Raw genomic sequence first — 14999 nt, forward strand, 5'->3', positions numbered from 1 at the left:
GGGGCGGGGATGAGCAAAAGCGGTGCAGTGCCCGGTCTGGGCTCAGGCTCCTCCCTGGCCACCTGCCGCTTTGTGCACTACTACATCCCCCGAGGGGTCCCACATTACAAGAGGGCGCAGGCCAGGCTGTGGGACCCCATGGGTGCACAAATCCATGCACCTGGCCTCTAGTATTTTAATAAAAAAGATTCTCTGGTAATTTCAGAAAGATAGAATGCACCTCCATATTCTTCCATTTGGTGAGAAAAAAAAAAAGAAACACAAAAAACAAACACCCAACCAATTTTAATGTATTTCTAGAAATTATGTAATGTTCAAAACTATAATACACATATTTTCATCTTAAATGTATTAATTCCTTAGATCAGGGGTTGGCAAATATTTTCTGTAAAAGGCAAAACAGCAAATATTTTCAGCTTCACTCCCTATGGTCTCTGTCAAACTAGTATTATAGCAGAAAAGAAATTCTAGACAATAATAAGTGAATGAATGTGCTCCAATGAAACTTTATTAACAAGTAGGAAGATGGATTTGGTTTGCCAGCCACAGTCTGTAAACTCCTGTTCTAAAGATTTACTGAATGTCTACTATGTTAGAAACTACTCATTTTATAGCCAAATTTGCTTTAATAAATTTACTTGATGATATATAATAGCAGTTTGAATGTACTATTTATTTTCATCATTATTATACTTACTAAGAAGATATTCAAATTTTGTAGCTTCTGACACAAAGTGTCTCCAATGCAGGCTCGTAAGGCATCATATCTATCTCCTCTGAAGAAAAGAACATACCAAAGAAAACAGAAAGGCATTTAAAACATTAAGATTAGTTTCATTGTTGACACAAACTTAAAGTACTACTTTTGGGGTATGTGATTTTGGAGCGAATGAATCCATAAGCTTTAATCAGATTCTCAGAGATTTGTGACTCAAAAAGGTGAATCGCTGATACAAATAAAAGTTGCAGATAGCAACTGTTCATCAGAGTGGTATTTTGAATGCTAACCATTCTCATAAAAATATATAATTTAAAACTTTTTATTTATAATTTATAAAGTGGTAAAGACATATGGCATTATGACATGTCAGCTCTAAAAAGGGAAATGACTGCAGAAGCAAATGGGCTAGGTTTCAGAAAAGACATTTAATTTAAAACAACTGCATGTTTAAACAAAAGCTCTTTTAACTTGGTTGCCTATTACAAATATACAAATAAGAAAAAAACAACAGAAATCCCAGTATTACCGTGGGAGAAATTCTTCCCGTTCCGGTTTGCTTAGGAACTCGACAATATCTGCTGCTTCAATGTATAACTTAAAGTAGAAAAAAAAATAACTTACTATGTATAGAACTTAAGAGAAAAAGTAGTTCTCTTCTGTAGTTATTTAATAATTAAGAAAAATAATAAAATACCAATGTAGAATAAAATAATAGATTCAAAATGTAATTGTTTTTATATATACACTCCTGTATTCTTTCATTAAAGCAATGATTAAACCTGAAGGATTTGTTAAAAGATATAATTTGATTCATGTAATATAGCCATCTTAAAGATGTTTGTTTTAACAAACAAAAGAAAACTTCACCTCCAAATCTATTTTCTATAACTACATCAAAACTCTGGAAGTTCCATTCAATTTTAGCTACATCTGAATAAGTAATGAAGAGGAACAAAGTTTTGCCACCCCAAAATATGCCTTTTGGGAAGTTGATTTTAAGCTGGTTATTAAAGACTTAAAAAGATCCTTTGACCCTCTCACTTCACCTACCTAAAGGAATTCAAATAGAAAAACCTGCTGAAAGGAAGGGAGCATCACTTTAGCAACATAAATGTGGCAACAAGGTAGGAATCTAGCAAAGCCTGTTTGGTGAACTTCCCTCTGTATCCCAGCAAGAATTTGTTTACTACATGTTTGATCTTTTTCATCTATTTATATAAATTGCCTGCTTTCCCTTTGAAATCCCAGGCCCCTGCCTCCCTCTCGTTTGTCCAGATGGCATATAAGCTTCAACTGCCCAATGCCTCTTTGGGGTCTTATATTCTTACTAGAGGCCTGGATGCCCAAAAATTCGTGCACTCGGGAGCGGGGTGGGGGGTCCCTCAGCCTGGCCTGCACCCTCTTGCAATCCGGGACCCCTCGGATGTTAGGGTCCCTAGGCCTGGCCTGACATCAGGGCCTATCGGGGCTTTTCTTCCCTGGCTGTTGGCAGCTGGCCCCGCCCCCGTCCCCGCCACTGCTTGCCATCTCTGCAGCGTTGCCCCCCGCCACCAGTTGCCTTCCTCTGCAGGAGACAGGCGTAGGGTGCGATTGCTGGCCGGCTCCGCACACTCGCCACAGCGTCACTGGCCGGTGGCCTGGGCCTCCCTCTGTGGGGCAAGCGAGGGCAGGGCCCCCAGATCAATCACCCTGCAGAGGCAGGCCCTGCCCACCCACCAAAGCAACCCCGGCCAGGTAGCCTGGGCCTCTCTCTCTCTTTTTTTTTTAAGAGTAATGTTTACTGGGCGACACAGAACTGAATACTATGAAGGGTTTACCAGTATGGAAATGCACCGCACCCCCGCCCCTGCCACCCCCAACACCCAGACTACAGTACTTAGAAGTTACAAGCACCGGCCATAACTGATGAATATCTGTTCGTAACAAACAAACCATAGCATATTTATACTGTATCACACTGGGTGATTATAGAAATCCATTTATATATTGCTTGCATAAAATCTTTTTTTTGTAAAAAATATTTTTAAAAAAGTATAAAAAAACATGTGCAGTTGAGAGCCCTGCCAGGACAGCCAGTCTGTAAACATTCAGTGAGTATGTGCTTTGGAAGGGTGCCCATGCCTCATGCCCACAGCAACTCCAGCAGGGCCGGCGAGGGTGTGCCCCAGCTGCCACCCTGGGCAGGACTGAGCTGGACCACGGTGGGTGGGTACAGCAGGGCCTGGCACTGTGCCCTTCTCCAGCCTTGTGTCAGGGTCAGGGTCAGGGCTGGGGGCAAACAGATTGCAGGGCTGAGCTGGGAGTCCAGTTTCGCTCCGAGTTCCATACTCAGCCTAATTTTGGTTCCAACTCATGGTTTTTCCTGACTGCTCAGAGGTCCTTTGGGTGGGTGCCCTGGTGGAGATGCTGGAGAAGTGCCCACAGCTGCCTGGTTGGGCATCTCTCTGGCCCAGAGCCTCTGTCCTGCCTCCTGCAAGCCTGGCCCCAGGCAGAACAGCCCCCTCTCAGGACTACTTTCGTCTCAGCGCTTGGTCCTGGGTTTCATCAGCCTCGGTTTCTTCCCCTGGTGTGGCTGATCTGAGTTTCACAAAAAAGCCTGGCCGATGCTGGCTGTGCTGAGCCTCATTGAAGAGTTTTTCATGCAGCAAGGAAGAGCCCTCTGGGACCCTCCTCCTCCTTCCTCTCCCCATCTCCTCCTCCTCCCCTTCCTCCTCCTAGCCCACGATCACTTCTTCTCCAGCTGCTCCAGCAGTGGGTTGCCTTCTTAGTCGGGGGTCTTAACTCTGTTGGTCCTGATGATGCAGATGGGGCGATGCCGGTTGAGCATCAGGATGAGCTGCTGCTGCTCCTGCTTCAGCTCCTCCATCTGGGTTTTCAGCTCTGCATTCATGAGCTCTAACCACTCAGATTCCCACTACAGAAACTCCATCCGCTCCTTTTTGTTCTGGCATCGGACTGCCGCCACTTTGTTCTTTTCCTGGCGCCTTTTCCTCCTCCACTCCTCATCTAGCCCACTTTTCACAGGTTGCGGCCTCTTGCCCAGTTTCACCTCCAGGAAGTGCAAAGGGGCGATCATGGCCCCAATGTTGTGGATGTCAGCGTATTTCAGCTCCTCTGCTGTCAGGTCCGAGCTGGGAGTCCAGTCAGGGGGCCGAGTCCTGGCAGAGAGCCCACAGTCATGGAAGGGTCCAGGATCTGCCCAGGCATCATAGCAGGAGGAGTGGCAGTCCAACCCTGCAGAAGCCGTGGGCAGAGGCTGCAACCCAGGCCTGGGCCAGGCTGCAGGCGCCATGCCCACTCAGGAGCCGCCATGGCACCAGCCCTGCCCTGCAGCATCCACCGCCGCCAGCGCCTCCCATCACAGCCATCGAGCATCCCTCCCGCAGGCTGTGGTGGGCGGCCTGGGTCTCCCTCTTTGAGGTGATGGATCGTGGTGCTCTGCCTGCCTGCCTCATCACCCCTGACCGCTCGCCTGCTTGCCTGATCGCCCCTAACCACACGTCTGCCTGCCTGATCGCCCCTAACCACACGTCTGCCTGCCTGATCATCCCTAACCACTCTGCCTGCCTGCTTGATGGCCCCTAACCACTTGCGGGGGGGCAGGGCCAGCCCCAGTGAGGGGCCGTGGTGGTTCTGGTCTCTGGTCGTTCCGCTGTTTTGGTCGCTGGGCTTTTATTATATAGGATGGCACCCCCTCATGTACATCTTTGATTACTCTTTGATAAGTACCTACTCTACATTTATTTTCCAGCTTGCAGGATATTATATGTCACTTATAATTGCATACACTATCGAGGAAATGAGCTAGGAAGTCATAATTTCAGAACAAGTTCAAGAGTCCTGAGAGTCCATGAATGCTAACCTAATAATACAGGAGACTAAATATAAGGATAGAAAATTCATACCCTAACTGTCACAAATGAGGGAAATACATCCTAGAACACAACTCTGGGTTATAATCCAACAGCCTCAATATATGATCATATCAGTTTCAATCATAGAATTAAGTTTTGGTAGCATATCAGATCTCTCTCATGCATCAAAAAATATTGTAAGGTTGCTTTTATAATATATTAATACTAAAATTCTTAACAGACATTCATTGGTGGATAATTCAACCTTAAATATAAAACAATACTAAAATACAGAACTAACCCACTGGCACAAAGGAGAAAACTTTCCTGTCACAGCTTTCAATACTTCTTGGCTGGCAACACCTCCTACTGCTGCAGCAAGTGGGGGTAAAAAGCCTTGAGCAGTCCAAGAGAGCCAACGCACAACGTCAGCATTAACTTCAGGCTGAAACATAAGCCAGGAAAGACAATAGTATTAACAGTATTCCACAGTACACTCAAAATTTCAATGTCTTAATGTGAGAATTTTTTATAGCTAAACTTAAAAAAAAGCCAGTTTCTCTAACTAAATAGTTTTAAAGTCCTGCCCAGCCTCTGTGGCTCAGTGGATTAAGTGTCATCCCATGCAACAAAAGGTTACCAATATGAATCTGAGTCAGTCACATGACCAGGTTGCAGGCCTGACCCCCAGTAAGGGGTGTGCAGGAGGCAGCAGAATGGCTGTTTTTCAAAGATGTTTCTATCTTTCTCTCTCCTTTCCTCTCTCTCTAAAAATCAATGAAAACATTAAAACAGTTTTTAAGTCCTAAAAAAGTTCTAATCTTACAATGAAAGACCCAGTTGAATGTTAGTTTCCCAAGCAGTACATATTTCTCTTTATCAGTACCTGCCATTTTTGCTTTTTTACTCTTTATGTGACACAAACACACCATTTAGAATTAAATGAAATATCTAACATCTATAGGTTTTGTTAAATAACAGTTCTGTGATGACTGTCAATATTTAGAAAGAACCAGAATTTGTAAAAAAAGTTTTAATGAAAACTATGGAAAAACCTTGAAAAAAGATAAATGAAAATAAAATGACCCATATAAATGATGAGGAGCTAGCTATCAGTTTGTGCTCTAAGTGGTAGATAAAAAGTATATCTAAGAGTCTGTTTTTGTTTATTCGTTTTTTTGTTCGATATTCTACGTGAGTGAAATCATAAGGTTCTTAACCTCTCAGACATTTTTCTAACCACTCTACATGCAATAAAAGGGCTTTCATTTATGACTAGTGATTCACTGTTTTCAGTACACTTACTTTTTTCTTTCTTTTAATGACATAAAATATGAGATATTATTCTTACTTAAGACTTTCATTTCTCCTTCATTTTTATAAAGTAACAACATAAACAACATAATTTTCAAATAACTGCACAAACATTGCTACATTTATATCTGCTACAATGAAACTGCTGGCCAGCAGGCACTGGCACCGTAACATGAAAAAACCCATTTTCCAGGTGATATGTCCACACATGATATGCAAAATGCAATTAAGAGATATGAATATATAACTTATAAGAGAGACAATTTATATATAGGAAAGCTAATGAGTTTATATAGTAGTTTACATATATTTTGAGTTAACAAACCAAGTAAATCAGAAGAGAAAATAGTAATACTAAAAATAGAGAGCAGTGACAAATTCGAATTACTATATGCCACATACTGTTCTAAGTACCTTAAAAGATTAAATTATCTATTATACACAAGAACTCTCTGAGGCATGTTAACATTTTATAAATTTATAAATTAAAACAGAATGCAGCCAAGTAACTTGTCTCCTGTCAGAATCAATAAGTAGCAAAGCTTGGATTTGAAGGTTAAGAGAAAATTAATATACAGAACATTTATATGTTACACTTTGATAGCTGTAACTTTCAATACACACCTTCTCTTCCAAGGTTTCCCTTATAGATGTTGCTAGTTTCAATAGCTCTTCTAAATCATTTTTGCATCTAGGATTCAAAACAAAGCACCTCAAATTCAGTTTTCTCAAATGCAATAAACAATAGATCATATTCAAATCTAAGATATATGTAGAAAAATGTGGAATTTTACTAACAGGTAGAAGCACAAGTGCTTTACTGACTTGAACACTGGCTCACAAATACATTACTTAAACTCATGCTCACCTAAGAACAATACTTCTGACTTAATAGGCTAGAAAGAGAAAAATGATGTAATGGATTTCATAAATGAATTAATATCATATTTTTCATTTTAAAAAGTTGTAGCTTTTGAAGAATTAAAAATGGGAAAAGTCTTATTTAATGTAATTCCAATTTTATAAATTAATCTCTCTACTCTCACTAGGAAGACCAGGAAGTCATAAAAAATGTTTATATAGTTTGGGGTACCTACTGGTGTTGCAATTTTAAGATGCTTAATTACTTTTTAAATGTTTTAAACTATAATTTCTGAAATACTGTTTTTTGTCAGTATTATATTAGAACATTTATTTAAGTGTCATCTAATAATGTTCATAACATTTAAGGACAAATATCATTTTTTTCCAACTAACAATGTTACACATGCTTCCATTTACTTTTAAATAATTATATAAAAATAATGTGTCCTTTTCAACAGTAAATACAAATTGCACATTGTATCATTTTTGGTTTGGGTACTAAATTCATGCACATGCATGCATTTTAAATAGTACACTTGAATTTAACTATAATTATAACATCAAATATATTTCATAAACTGAAACACTGTTTTATAACAAAAAAAAAAGGAAAAAGTTATTTCAAACAAAGAATGTTACCCAATATTTGTCTTGCGACCGTAGTTCTCCTGAAATTGGTCCAAGGCAAGCATAGCTGTGTGAATCTCTAAAGGTGCCTAATTAGAACATTAAAAAGAGGTCAATGTAATATGTGCCAGGCACTGTGCTAACGCTTTTAAAACATTATTTAATTTAATCATTATAATAAATTAATTAGCTCAATATTATTATTAACAGAGGAGGGAGCTGAATCTTCGAGAAGTCAAATGACTTGACTTCAAGGCAATAAAGTAATATTACTAGTAAACAATAGATTTAAGTCTCAATCCCAGGTGGTATGACCAGTTTTTACTAAGTTATCTATTTGAAACTTAGAGTAATATCAAATAAACAAATGCATCAAAATATTTGTATAAGATCACTTTCTTCTTTTTTCCTTATCAACATTTACAAATTTGGAATCTGTCAATATAATTCTTTTCTTATCACAAATACATTCACTGCTACAAAATTATATCCTTTGATTTTTTAAAAAATAAATGCTTCCAAGGCTTTTTGAGAAAAGAGCTATTATATGAACTCTACATGGTTCAGAAAATCTTTTAATAGGATTACCTTGCATAAATTACTAAAAACTGTCTTTTAACTATCAAAGATAACATATCATTATAAAACTTTTTCCTATTATTTTAACATTTTTCCATGATATAAATTTGTTTTTAATCACTGGAAGTCAACTTTATATATGTGAAACAACCTTTATCAAGAAAATCTTACAGAAAGATATATACATGGTTACTCCATTTTAACTTTATAACCTCTTACCAATCCCAATCCCCCATTCTGCCGCCTCTCTTAAAACCTCCTAAGTGTTTATTTACCTCAGGTTTGCTAAAATCCGCAATAAGGCACTTTGGGTGTTTTATCTGCTTCTCCAATGACTCCTAATAGAAACAAAACAAAACAATTACTCTGTTGCAAGTGAGTGATTACTTGACAAAATACACAGAGTACTAAAAGTAACGGAACTTTCCAAAAAATCTGAAATAACGTTGGGCTACTAAAGTTTTTTTTTTTAAAGTAGTATTAAGAATAACTTATTCACTAATCCACTGAGCCAACACTGATTGAGCTACTAGGTCCAAATAAATTAAATAGGACTCAGAATGATTTGATACTAAAAGTCTACTTCCCACTGGAATACTGTCAATGCCATCTTGACCAGAAGCCTGGGCTACTAAGTTTTAGCTGAAATATAAAATAGCTCCTAATTTTCCTGTTACCCCCTGTCTTATTACCACATTTTTTAAAAAAATGTTAAATGCAATCAGGCAACCTGACCCACATAATAAATTTGGGAAGAAATGGCAAAAACATCTGTATGTAATTAAAAAAAAAATTTATTGTTTTAACTGAAAAGCTACCATATTTTTCTGTTATCAAGTTATCAAGACTTTTTATGACTGACAAGACTAGAAAACTCAAAATTACAAAGACCAAAACACCAAATAACCATCAAACAAACAAACAAAAAACAATTCCCCCAACCACCTACACAATCTGAAATTTACTTGAAGCATAAATTATCAATTTAAAAATTAGGGACAGGGGCAAGAGGAAGTAAGGCAGGGGCAGATTTGACTATCAGTGGTTATTTTAATCTGTTCGTTGTTCTAATTTTGGCTTAAACAAAGCCTCGTAGAGGACTATAGTTAGTAATAAATTCTGAAAAAGAAAAGGCAATCTCATTAAAACCATGAGAACTTGTAAGAAAAAACAGAATGTATTAGCTTATACTGAGAAGTGGGCTAAAGATTTAAGTGGCAAGAGACTCCTGAGTTCCTTGATACAAGTAAGCATTTGCATTTTCTCTATTCAGATACTTAGATTTTCCTTTTCAATGCCATATGATAGGAATTACTTTATTTTTCCAACATTTACACTGTTTCTTGAAATTTAAAAAATGTAAACATTTAAAAAATATTCCATTTACTTTAAAAATGTAAGTGAATAATAAAATATACACTGTTTCATCTTTTGTTTTAGGAAGTAATTGTAAGATGTATGATTGACTGATGATTCACAAAGGTATAATTCCTTTAATGTAATTTTTTACCTCAATTATATGCATATGGTATTCTAGCTGTTCATGTTTTGTTGATACCAGCTTATTTCCTTAGATTGATACCATTTTCCTCAAAGTGGGTGCAAATTAAAAGAATAAAATCTGTTCAGGCTTTAAATTAAATGTTTGGTTAACTGACTATTCATTTTATTACTTTTTTTCTCTTCTGCCATTCTTCTTCTGTAGAGAAATATTTTTTTTTAAGCAGAAAAAGAAATACTTACAAAGTAAAATGTTTTAGGAGTCTTAACTTGGACAGCTATGCCTCCATGTAAATAAGGTTCCAGTCCTGTAGTATCACCAATGCTAAAAGAAAATGGTGATACCACTAAAAGAAAAAAAAGAAAACCATTATTTATTGATATAAATTTGAATTAGAAGGTTTATCAAGATGTTAATTTCCCATAATTTACAAAATTAAGAAGATCCCAATATAAATCTTTTTTTTGGGGAGGGGGTGGGGGGGGTATAGAGGTAGGAAGAAGTGTGGAGAGCTGGACAAACTATTTTTCCAATGTGAATTTAAGTACTTAAAAATAGCCAAGAAAGCTCAAAGGGAAAAAAATTAAAGACAGGTGCTTATTAGATATTTAAATATTTTATAAAGCCTCAATAACTAATAATGTTGGTACTAATTACACATAATTAATAACAATTAATACAGCATGCTACTGGCTCATGAATAGACAGGCAAACAAACAATATATTAGAGAACTCAGAAATAGGCTCACAAGGGATACAATTAAGGAAATGGCACCTCAAACCAGTGAGGAAACGATAAGATTATTCAATAAAACTTTCGGGAAAAATGCCATCTGGCAAAATATCTATTCCAAATGGATGAATGTTTTAAATGTTGAAGATGAGAAAAATATATTAAGACAGAAGAATGGGAGAAAAATTTCTTCAAAACTTTGCAGTGAGGAAGGCTTTTCTAATAAAATAAAAATCATAAAAGAAAACTTTTTAAATTTGATATATACACATAGTAAAATCAAATCATAAGCAAAGTCAAATGCCAAACTAGAAAAAAAATTGCAATTTATATAAAAAACACCGACAGATATGCCTTATATTTTAGGAATTCCAAGGAATGGTTAAATAATCAACAACTCAACAGGAAAAAGGGCAAATGATAGATGATTCACATTAAAGAACTAATAGTCCTAAAACTTAAGAAAATACACTTATCTCATTCATAATGTGTAAAATGCAAATTTAAATTATACTGTGATACAATTCATTAAGTAATATGAAATAATATGCAGCCATAAAGAAAACTTAAAGGAAAAACAAAAAGAATGTTCTGCAATTATTAATGTGAAAAGATCATGTAGCTATTTGGTTTAGTGAAAAGGCAAAGGGTAGATGTATAATATGATACACTGTATGTAAAAAAAATGTAAGGAAAGCCAGGAAGGACACATAATAAACTAAGAACCAGTGAATGGATGAGAACTGAGTGGGAACCGCAGGTAGGCAGGAAAGTTTTCACTGTGAAATCTTACCTTTATTGTGTTTGAACAATTTCCTTATTAAAAAAATTAAATGAAATAAACAGTAAGTTCTTTCTCCCCATAAGTCATACACAGATTAAGTAGAGAGAAAAGACCAGCAGAATAAACATAAACTTAGCTACTTAGTTACCTCTGGAGCAAGGAGGAGGCTTGAAATAGTACTCATTTTAAACTCTATTTAAGTATATCTATCTATCTATCTATATAGATAAGTGAATAAATATGTTGCAAATGCTGTTCACCTAATGAGATATATAACATATAAAGTTTCCTCTGAAATGTCTTAGGACTCTTGCTATCTCAACTCCCACTGCCAGCCCTGCCATAGCACATCTTTCAGTTCCTTGAATGCCTCTGTCTCTGAATACAATAATCTTTTCACCACCTTCCTAAGTCAATCCAATCAACAAATTTGAATCAAGACACCTTGTCTGTACTACTGTAGCACCAAAACTGGGTAGGTTTTCTTGCTAAATTTATAAAGACTTATAAATGTGCAGAATAATGAGTAATTATAAATGAATTAATAAAACACATCAACTTACCAGTTATTTGTTGTGTAGATCCATTTAAGCCTGTCATTCCATTAATTTCTCGAAATGTTAGAAATTGTCCTGTCTCAAGTTTGTGAGGATGATTTTCAAGGCAGGTGACAATGCCAGGATTAGCCTAAAAATAAGAGTAATCTACTAACAAACAAGTTCAAGTATTACTTTTTTCGTACAAATTCCCAATCCCACACAAAAAAATACCATGTAATTATAAAATTCTCAACCCCTCGCCCCCAAATTCCAAGCTATTCTTCTCTTTAAATAAGTGTAACAAAATAATGATCAATTTATTTTATCTTAAATGCTTAAAATATAATTTTTATGCATGGGGGAAACAGAGATTCCAGTAAGAGTTGCAACATTTAAAGCAAAGAAATACATGTAGCCCAGCCAGCTTCTCAGGATAAAAACAAAAATGAATTAGCTTATTTCACCAAAGAGGATGGATGAGACAGGTGAAAGGCCCAGACAGTTTCTAATTGCACATAATCCTGTACACTACTTGACTAAAGTGATAATAATCTATATGAAATCTAATGAAATTATCATTCTCTTTCATAATAGTGTAGATTCTAAAAATTATGATCACAGACATGTAATGTGATATGGGTTTGCTAGTATCTCATGGAATTTATTAAGGAGAAACAATTTCTTGCAGATAATTTAAATGGGCACATGTATGATATTTTCTAATTCTTTATGGATAACTTCATATTTCCTGCTTTATTCAATAAAAGAAAAGACCAATGCAATACAAGAATCCATAATCTCCCTTGGAGCTTATTCTAACTATATGATATTCTCAGGGACAAACCAAAAACAACTATAGAAGATAAAAGGCTAAATAATAAACCATTCTGCTAATAGAGAGATGCACAGAATTTTTCAATAAATTTTTCTTAAAAAAAAGGCAACATTACATTGGGTTAAAAAATAAAGCATAAAGATAATGTATTATCATTCACTTATGTTGACTTCTTTGGAGCTTTTAATGTAAACTGATTATAAAAAGTGCAAATGAAGTTAATGATTTAGGCTAAAAAGAAAGAGTAAAAATGAATCATAATGATTTTTTCCTTTATAGGGAATAAAAAAATTAAGCTGATCAAATACCTTTTGATTTGAAGATTAGTTAATTCTTAAAACTTTTTTCTTCCTCCAAATGTTTTAGAAATATAACAGCTTTTGTCTATGATAACTTAAGTGTGCATCTCTCTAGAGTCACTGTGTTGGGCCAGGTGACTCATATCAAAGTTACATCTATGATCTGACACAATGAACAATTCAGCAAACACTGAATCACAGTTCATGTCCCATAAGAACATGACATAGAACAAAATTAAAATTTATGACATTTGTGCCCAGGCCAGGTTGCTCAGTTGGTTAGAGTGTCATCCTGTACACCAAAAGGTTGCAGGTTCGATTCTGGGTCAGGGCATATACCTAGGTTTTGAGTTTGATCCCTGGTTGGGTGCATATGGGAGGCAACTGAGTGATGTTTCTCTCTCACATCGTTGTTTGTCTCTCTCCCTTCCTCTCTTTCTAAAAATCAATAAAAACATATCCTCAAATGAAGATTAAAAGAAAATATATGACATAAGCAAATATTGGTCTACCAACCTATAATAATAGAAGGGTAATATGTTCATTAGACCGGACGTCTTTTGGACGTCATTCTGGACATTATTCCTGATGAAGCCAGGGCCGGAAGGAAGCCAGCCTGGGTTCCAGGTGCCTGCGGGCAGCCAGAGGAGGGAAGCAGCCCAGGTCCCAGGTGCCGAAGGAAAGCTGGTGCCAGGGGAAGGAAGGCCTACTCTTTCACAAATTTTCGTGTATCGGGCCTCTAGTTGTTACATAATGTTAGAAGGAATCAGGAATACTCTTTTTAAAAAAGATGTATTATTATTGATTTCAGAGAGGGAGAGATAGAAACATCAATGATGAGAATCATTGATCGGCTGCCTCCTGCATGCCCCCTACTGGGGATTGAGCCGAGTCTGCAAACCAGGCATATGGCTTGACTGGGAAGAGAACCATGACCTGCTGGTTCATAGGTCCATACTCAACCACTGAGTCACATCGGCCAGGCAGGAGTACTCTTTTAATAGTCTAACTTAAATTTAGCTTTAAATATAATACAATAAAGAAATTAACAAAATATCTCTCAAGAATTACCTTAAAATCTTGTAAAACAACTAAAAAATATTGCATATTACAATATTTTGCTAATACCACCTTTAAAAAATAATATTCACATCAACTTAAAAAATTAATCCTATATATATGTATACAATATACATATACAATCATACTTGCGTGATATTTGAAATGAGGATTTCTTTTGGTTCTTCTCCTGTTGTATCTAAAACTTCAAATTCATCACCAAAATCACAAAACAACTGTGACCAAATTCCATGTATATCTGCACTAATGAACTGTAAAATAATAAAAAAAAGTTCAAGCTTATCTATTTATATATAAAAAAAAACAAACAGCTCAACTATCTTAGGCTCTTTTATGACAATTTCACTTACAATTAAGTATATCGTTTGGGATATAAAGTAAAACATGAATAGAATAAATTATTTTCCTGTAAATTGGTTCAGGAATCAAGGATTTTGGTATTTGGGACTTGATATCTAATGTTATAAAATTAGAAGCAACATCTGCACATCATCATTATACATTCTATGATTTTTAGATAACACAAATTCCTACCTTGCCCTAAAGTCAAGTACAGTATGTAAGAAGCAGATTATCTTGATTTCATGGTCTCGCAGTGAATTTTTACTTTTCATTTTAGAAAAGAATGGTGTGTCCATTCACCAAAAGCAGTAGTTAATAGAAAACAGAACAGAGCTAAAAGCTGAGTGGAGTCAACAGAAAAAGGGCTGAGGAACTGATGAAAGGTAAAAATGAGATTCTTCAACGGAATCATAAATGCATTAAAGTGATTTTTATTATACTACACTCTCCACTATTTCAAATCTGTACAGAAACTGTTTTCGTGTTCAGTTATTTTTAGAGTTATTGATACTCTCTCTTACTTGATCATGTACTACCTTTACTGTCAAAATAGTACATATAGCCATTTTTATGAGATATAACATTGAGTAAAACTTTTATATATTTAAGTTTAAAAGCTCAGACTTGAGGACAATTTCTTCCTTTTCAAAACAACTTTTAAAATGTGAATATATGTATCAACTACATAAACAAGGATTTAAGTTTATAAACTACTGTTATTATTTTGTAAAACTTATGTGACCTATTATATATTTACTGACCATTCCATATCTTACTCATCTGTTTAATTTAAATTATAAACCATAGCACAAATGTTCTGCAAAGTGTAAAAATGCTATGTAATACCACAATCTGAAAGTACACCCATTTTATATAGTACAATGATGGCTTGGTGGCCATTTAAAACAGGACGAATAGCTTTTTCCA

At 35.8% G+C, this 14999-nt stretch overlaps 1 protein-coding gene and 1 pseudogene across 2 annotated transcripts in view; both read right to left on the bottom strand.

Annotated features, from left to right (window-relative positions):
* The window catches only part of UBA6 (ubiquitin like modifier activating enzyme 6), a 65234-nt gene that overhangs the window by 30799 nt on the left and 19436 nt on the right, over positions 1 to 14999 (bottom strand). For both annotated transcript variants that reach the window (XM_006095641.3, XM_023759629.1), the window contains exons 8-16: positions 13859 to 13981; positions 11541 to 11664; positions 9703 to 9806; positions 8235 to 8297; positions 7393 to 7469; positions 6514 to 6580; positions 4877 to 5020; positions 1248 to 1315; positions 698 to 776 (exon numbers count right to left, since the gene is read on the bottom strand). In XM_006095641.3, coding sequence (XP_006095703.1) covers positions 698 to 776; positions 1248 to 1315; positions 4877 to 5020; positions 6514 to 6580; positions 7393 to 7469; positions 8235 to 8297; positions 9703 to 9806; positions 11541 to 11664; positions 13859 to 13981 — 849 coding nt within the window. The remainder of the gene's footprint in view (positions 1 to 697; positions 777 to 1247; positions 1316 to 4876; positions 5021 to 6513; positions 6581 to 7392; positions 7470 to 8234; positions 8298 to 9702; positions 9807 to 11540; positions 11665 to 13858; positions 13982 to 14999) is intronic.
* Positions 3447 to 4152, bottom strand: LOC102442695 (annotated as a pseudogene).

Source organism: Myotis lucifugus, unplaced genomic scaffold (assembly GCF_000147115.1).
Source record: "Myotis lucifugus unplaced genomic scaffold, Myoluc2.0 scaffold_159, whole genome shotgun sequence".
Lineage (NCBI taxonomy): Eukaryota > Metazoa > Chordata > Mammalia > Chiroptera > Vespertilionidae > Myotis > Myotis lucifugus.